The sequence below is a fragment of the Gouania willdenowi genome, unplaced genomic scaffold (genome assembly GCF_900634775.1).
Source record: "Gouania willdenowi unplaced genomic scaffold, fGouWil2.1 scaffold_332_arrow_ctg1, whole genome shotgun sequence".
Taxonomy (NCBI): Eukaryota; Metazoa; Chordata; class Actinopteri; order Blenniiformes; family Gobiesocidae; genus Gouania; species Gouania willdenowi.
Window position 1 is genome coordinate 551,786 of NW_021145094.1, and position 7,500 is coordinate 559,285.

A 7,500-nucleotide genomic window follows, 5' to 3' on the forward strand; every position below is an offset into this window, starting at 1 on the left:
AACCCGTTCAATTCTCCATCTGATAAACTACAGATTCTCTGTGGTGCCGTACAGTGAAGCTAAGCTCTGACCACTCGGTTCAAAGGTACAAAATTATTTTTGTTTTTTTTAAAAAGACAGCCAAATTGTAGATATTACTTTAATTTACTTACTCACTCATGTAGTTTGGAGCTTTACGTTTTGTTTTGTTACTTTCTGATTGGCGCTACAATGTCTATGGAGTTTGGTTATCAGTGTCTCAAACATTTCACAGGAACACACACACACACACACACACACACACACACACACACACGGTATTTATAAATAAAACACAAAAAGACAACTGAAAGATTAAAAAAATACATGACTCCAAAAAACATACATTACAGAAAAATACAACAAAAATATGAAAATGACTCAAATACACAAAACTAAATATTTATAAAAAAAATTACACAAAAGACAACAGAAATGCTAAAAACAACACTAAAAAAGATACAAAATGATTCCAGAATCACACTACGTAAGGCAACAAAAAACAGTAATTATACAAAAAGTGCACAAATGACGTAAAAGAAAAAACTAAACAATATTTATACAAAAAGTACACAAATCGACAACAGAAATGCACAAAAATATACAAAAAGGCTCCAAAAACACACAAAATGATTTAAAAAAACATATATTACAGAAAAATACACCAAACGACAAAAAAAACATGAAAATGACTCAAAATACACCAAAAAAATATACACAAAACGATTCCAGAATCACTGAAATGGCAACAAAAAACAATATTTATACAAAAAATGCACAAAAAAAACAACAGAAAGATACAAAAATACACAAAATGACTCGAAAAACATACATTACAGAAAAATACATCAAACAAAAAAAACATAAAAATGAGTGTAAAAAACAACAAACACATTTATCATGTTCATGTCCCATAAAATTAAACCAGGGAAATCACACACGCTGTTTTATTTTACACCCACATTTATAACACTAGAGAATACAGAGTATGTACACCTCTATGTACATGAACCTTCAAACACATCTGGACATGATTGACAACTGTACTTATGCTCCCACATGAATGCATACTTCCAACGGGCACTGTACTATCTATCTATGAAGCAAGGGGTGTGTGTGTGTGTGTGTGTGTGTGTGTGTGTGTGTGTGTGTGTGTGTGTGTGTGTGTGTGTGTGTGTGTGTGTGTGTGTGTGTGTGTGTGTGTGTGTGTTTCTCAAATATCTCTGTGAATCAGGCTCAGACAAAGCTGAGACTTTCAACATGGCTGCTCTTGGTTCAAAGGTGTACATCGTTGGATTTGTTTGGACTGCAATGATACCGTTATAAATTATTTCATAAAGTTGTCCACCGTGAGCCGACAATTTTATGACATTTTAGAACTGATGACATCATCACTGTGGGTTGAGCCTTTGTCACGCGGCTCAGTTGGCTGGGTTAGAGGCAGCCTGTGGGCGCACCGGAGCCAATCACTCTGTGGGGTGCCATCCGTATGTGTGTGTGCGTGTGTTTTATTTAGAAGTAAATGTGCATTAGGAATTAAGTGTTTATGAGGTCAGTTTAAAGAGGATTGAACTTTTATTCTGAATTAAAGAAGAAATAAAGTTCCCATGTAAACCATCCATACTTAACCTCCCACCTTTCTATAGGAAGACATAGTTCCTACGGGCACTGCACTAGTTTTAATAATAATCCTAACTTTATTTAAATTAAAATGAGTTATCGACTAAACAAGAACAAATACAGTATGTAGAGATGAACTAACTATCTAACTCTATGTTGTGTTAATACTAAAGTAATCTAACTATATAGACTGTCCTCCATTTTGGACTACAGGATTCCTCTATCTCCAGATCTATGTCTGTTAGGAGACCTGACTATGCTTGATATTCCAGTAAACCAATCACAATCCATCCTTGCGGCACTCGCCATAGCAAAAAAAAAACAATATTAGTGAATTGGAAAGATAAAAAAATCCTTAAACATAAACCAATGGTGAAATCTCCTCATAGAATTGATTTCCATGGAAAAGATGTCTGCTCTCAGAAAAAATAAAATAACCTGCTTTGAGGAGCGTTGGACTGCTTTTCTAATTGCATTGAATCTTGATTTTTCATTTTTAGCCTGATGATCTAGCCTGCAAGCAACTGCTAGCACCACTCTTTACTAACACTGATCTAACTGTAGTCCTGGACCTCCATGGGCTTGTGGGGTGGCCTTGACCTGGGTGGCTTGAGTGGGTTGCTGGGGTGTTTTGGGTGCCTCTGTGGGGGCGTGCGTCCCTTTTGGGTGCTCTCGTGGTCCCTGTGCGGTTTGGTGTTGCTCTCCTGCCCCCTTTGTGCACGTCTGGGTGGCCCTTGGGGCTGGGGGCCTGCGTGTTTCTCTGCCACTCTTTCCTCTTGCTCTCTGTCCCCCTGTCTCGTCCTCCCCCCCTCCTCCGCCTTCACTCTGCACCTGCTCCCCCGTTGAGTTTGGCGTGGGGGGCTCCTGTCGGCCCGGGATGCTGGTGGGGGGGCTGTGGCCTTCGCTTGGGGGGCGGGTGTGGCTGCGCCGGGTGGGTAGCTTGGGGGTTGGCTCGTCTGGGGGCCTGGGGTGGTGGGGTTCATGGCTTCGGGACGGGGAGGTCCGGCGCTGGGGTTGGCTACTCTTGGGGGCAGCGATTGCGTCCTGGGTTGTTGGGTGGCGCGGTGTTGCGGTGGGTTGCTCCGCCGGCCGGTCTGGGCACCTTTGCCTGGTTCCCTGGGGCGCGCCTTCACTGAGGGTGTCGCTGGCGCAGTGGGCCGGGCCGCCCCCTCCCCCCCCTCCCCGGGGGCTCACTTGGGGGACCACAGGGGCCGGCTTGTGTAGCTTCGGGGGAGGGAAGGGTGAGTTGTAGGGCCTCGCCCGCGCTGGGGCCTCCCCTGGGTCGTGCTGGGTGGGTGTGTGTGGGGTGCGGCCGGTGGCTCCTGTCCTAGCGGATCCGCGTCGGAAGTGGTTGGTCTGCTGGCTGGGGGCGCCGGGCCCCGTGGGTGCCGTGTCTGGGCGGGGGTGTGTCTTTGGGTTCGGCGTCTCGGGGCGCGCCCCCCCACCATCTGCCCGGGGACTGGCCACGGTTCAGCGGGGTGCCGCGCCGCCTTGGGCGGGGTGGGGCTGGTGGCTGGGGCCCGCTGTCCTCCGGGTTGTGCTGGCATCGGGGGTGTCTCGTGTCGGCGTGTGGGTGATTGGGGGTGGCCTCCATGGGAGGGGGGTGCTCTGCTGGCGACGTTGGTGTGGGGTTGCGGTGCCTGGCTGGGGGTGCATGGGTTCGTCTGCCTGTCGGTCCGTGGCTGGCGGGGAGGCCCTGCCTGAGTGGTTGGTGGCGTCCTCTCTCGTCGGGGGGGGGGCTGGGCAGGGCCACCCACCTGTGGAGGGTGCTATGTCGTGGTGTCGTGCGGGCCTGCACTGGCCCTGGTGTGGGAGCTGGCCTCTCTCCTGCTCGGCCGCCGCCTGCTTTGGCGGGGCGGGCCGCTCTGGGCCGGCTGGCGGCGGGGGTCGCCTCCTGGGCTGCTGGGGGATGTGGCTGGTGCCTGGTTCCGCCTGGGGGGTGGTCCCGCCGTGCTCCGTACGGCCGGAATGGTTCGAGGGGGTGCCGCCGGGAGTCTCTGGTTGTGCTGCTCGGCTCGTCCCTGGGGCCCGCAGTGCCGCGTGCCCGTCTGCGCCATCTACCCTCTCCGGTGGCCTGCCATGCCGATGGGCTGGGCTCCTACCAGACAGGCCTACTACAGGGGCACTTCACATCACTCACTCCCAGCTGGTCTGGCTCACCCACTTGTTGCACCACACTTACATACCCAACCCTTGGGGGGCTAGATGGTGGGGCTGGGGGTGGTGGGGGCCGCCACCTGTGCTACTAAGTAGTGGCACGGGGTGGCACTCCCACCTCTGGCTGCCCTACTAATCCCTCCAATTTTAACTACATCTCAACACACCACCCCCCGGAGGGTGGGACAACCACTTCCACCCTCCGGAGCTATTGCACCACATACACATCTATACACATAGGCTGGATGGGGAGCACTGCGGGGTCTCTCCGGGCGGCGCCGGCCTGATGGGGTGTGGGGGTGCCCCTTCCCTACGGGTGGGGCTTGGTGCTTGTCTCGTCTCCTGGTTGCCTTGGGGGCGCGCCTCGCAGCATGTGGGTCTGGGGTGGCCTGCCGCGCCGGTGTGGGGGGTGCTGTTTGTGGGTTGGGGTGGGGGGGGCGCCCCCCACGGGGGGTTCCCTGCAGTGGTGCCCTTGGGGTCCGGCGGGCCTGGCTCCCCCTTTGGTGGGGAGGTGGGGGGGTTTTTTAGGGCTCATCGCACGGGCGGCATCAAGGAAAGGCGATCTGGCACGCTTTGGGGTGCCTGGTCGGTGTGCCTAGGGGCCGGCAGGGCAACTTGCAGCATCCCCTTGGTGCCCTTGGTGGCTATGGATGTGGTCGCTGTCCCTGGGGGCGCTGCTCTTGGTGCTGCTTCCGTTCCGGGTCCTTCTGGCCTGGGTTCTGGTCCCTGCTGGCTCTGGGCCCGCCGGCGAGGTCCCGCTGGCTGCCGATTCGGCGCGGCTCTGGCCGTCTGCTGGGCGTGGGCCTTGGCTCCACTGCTGGGGTCTTGGGCGGGGGGCTCTCTGGGCCCTTCCCCCATGGGTTGGGTGCTTGGGTGTGGGTGGGTGGGGGGGGCGGGATGCTGGCGGGGGGCCTTGGGGTTGGGGTCAGTGGCAGGATGCGCTGGGTGCTCGGCTGCTTGGGGCTTCCTCGGAGGTGTGTGTGGGGGGAGGTGGCTGCCTGTCAGCGTCTGGGGGGTTGCTCGGCCGTGGGGGGGTGGCATGGGGCTCCCTGGCTGCATATGCGGGCCCGGGGCAGTTCTTGGGTTTGGGGTAGCGGTTTTTTGCACATATACTGGTGTACGATGCACTGGCACGCCTTGGGATGTGGGATAAAACTCATACTGGGCTTAACCTTAGACACGTTAATCCCAAATACCTGCTTTAGGTACTACCACTCACTCATTCCCCCTGTTCACAGCCACCACCATTATAGCTAAGCTTCACACTGGTCACTATACTGGCTGGATTACACAACATAATAAGCACAATTTATTCTACAACTTCACATCTCACCCTCACTGTAAAACAATCTATTCTTCCCACCTTTTCTATTTCCTATCTTGAGTCTCTCCTCCCTGCTCCCTTTCCCCTCCCCCTCCCTCTCCACTTAGGTGTAACACTGCTCTCCCTTTTTATATCCTCCCTATAATAAAATATTTCTTACCCTTCCTTAGGGAGGGCTGGTGATGGTCACAATTAAGCAATAAAATAAATCAATTTATTTTATGCAATAACAAAACATGCATTGTTCTCTCATAATGATTGCATTTCTTGTGGTGTTGACCTTTGACAGCATGTGCAGACAAGTAGAAAAAGTAAATAAAACAATGTCAGAGAGTAAATTTCTCACATCATTTATCTGCTCATAGACATACAGTATGTAGAGTACTGACAACGAGGGACAGCATCACTGTGAATGTGTGCAGATGTTGACAGGAACACATCTGTAGAAGTCCTCTAAGGGGAGTTCTGAAGGTCTGAATCAGACTGAAGCTCCACAAACTGGATGGCCCTGGTTTAGAGAGTGGAACTCTTCCAAACCTGATCTCCGTTTGTCCTTTAGAGCCTGCGTCAGGCAGGCGTTACACCCCTCCCTCCACCAGCCTGGCCTCAGGAGGGAAGATGGCTGAGGCTCTGGGAGCCCAGGGGACCGCTGGGAGGCCTGGTCTGCTTGGGAAACTACACCTGGCTGAGCGAGGCATGGTGGAGGTACCATCACACTGAGAGGCTCCCATCCCATGGTGGTGATATGATGGTGATGATGAAGGTTATCTTGTGTCCTCAGGTCATCTCTGATCATCCTGGAGAGCTGGTGAAGACAGACAGTCCTAACTTCCTGTGTTCAGTTCTTCCCTCACACTGGAGGTGTAACAAAACCCTTCCCATCGCCTTCAAGGTACACGCCACTAATAAATACACTAATAAATACACTAATAACACTAACAAATACATTAATAACACTAATAAATACACTAATAAATACACTAATAACACTAACAAATACATTAATAACACTAATAAATACAATAATAAATACACTAATAAATACATTAAATGCACTAATAGATACACTAATAACAGTAATAGATACACTAATAACACTAATAAATACATTCATCACAATAATAACATTAATAAATACAATAATACTAATAAATACACTAATAACACTAATAAATACAATAATAAATACACTAATAACACTAATAAATACATTAAATGCACTAATAGATACACTAATAACACTAATAAATACATTCATCACAATAATAACACTAATAAATACAATAATACTAATAAATACACTAATAAATACACCAATAACACTAATAAATACAATAATACTAATAAATACACTAATAACACTAATAAATACATTAAATGCACTAATAGATACATTAATAACACTAATATATACACTAATAACACTAATAGATACACTAATAACACTAATAGATACATTAATAACACTAATAGATACACTAATAACACTAATAAATACATTCATCACAATAAATACACTAATAAATACACTAATCAATACACTAATAACACTAATAAATACAATAATAAATCCATAACTTTTATGGACAGAATTTCTAGGCGCAGTCAGGGCGTTGAGGGGGTCCGGTTCGGGGGCCTCAGTATTGTATCACTGCTTTTTGCAGATGATGTGGTCCTGTTGGCTCCAACATACCGTGACCTTCAACTCTCACTGGATCGGTTCACAGCCGAGTGTGAAGTGGCCGGAATGAGAATCAGCACCTCCAAATCCGAGTCCATGGTTCTCGACCAGAAAAAGGTGGAGTGCCTTCTCCGGGTTGGAGATGAGGTTCTTCCCCAGGTGGAGGAGTTCAAGTACCTCGGGGTCTTGTTCACGAGTGAGGGAAGGATGGAGCGAGAGATCGACAGGCGGATTGGTGCGGCGTCTGCAGTGATGCAGAGTCTGCACCAGTCATTGTAAAAAGGGAGCTGAGCCAAAAAGCAAAGCTCTCTATTTACAGGTCGGTCTACGTTCCAACCCTCACCTATGGTCATGAACTTTGGGTCATGACCGAAAGAACAAGATCACGGGTACAAGCGGCCGAAATGAGTTTCCTCCGTAGGGTGTCTGGGCTCTCCCTTAGAGATAGGGTGAGAAGCTCAGTCATTCGGGAGGAGCTCAAAGTAGAGTCGCTGCTCCTCCGCATCGAGAAGAGCCAGATGAGGTGGCTCGGGCACCTAATTAGGATGCCCCCTGAACGCCTCCCTAGTGAGGCGTTCAGGGCACGTCCCTCCGGAAGGAGGCCCCGGGGAAGACCCAGGACACGCTGGAGAGACTATGTCTCTCGGCTGGCCTGGGAACGTCTCGGGGTCCCCCCGGCAGAGCTGGAGGAAGTGGCCGG

The 7,500-nt window shown here is 49.8% G+C and overlaps 1 protein-coding gene across 1 annotated transcript in view; it reads left to right on the top strand.

Moving 5' to 3' along the window:
- The window catches only part of runx1 (RUNX family transcription factor 1), a 21,077-nt gene that overhangs the window by 2,207 nt on the left and 11,370 nt on the right, over positions 1 to 7,500 (top strand). Inside the window, exons 2-3 of the mRNA XM_028441828.1 lie at positions 5,679 to 5,824; positions 5,901 to 6,011. Of these exons, the coding sequence (XP_028297629.1) occupies positions 5,679 to 5,824; positions 5,901 to 6,011 (257 nt within the window). The remainder of the gene's footprint in view (positions 1 to 5,678; positions 5,825 to 5,900; positions 6,012 to 7,500) is intronic.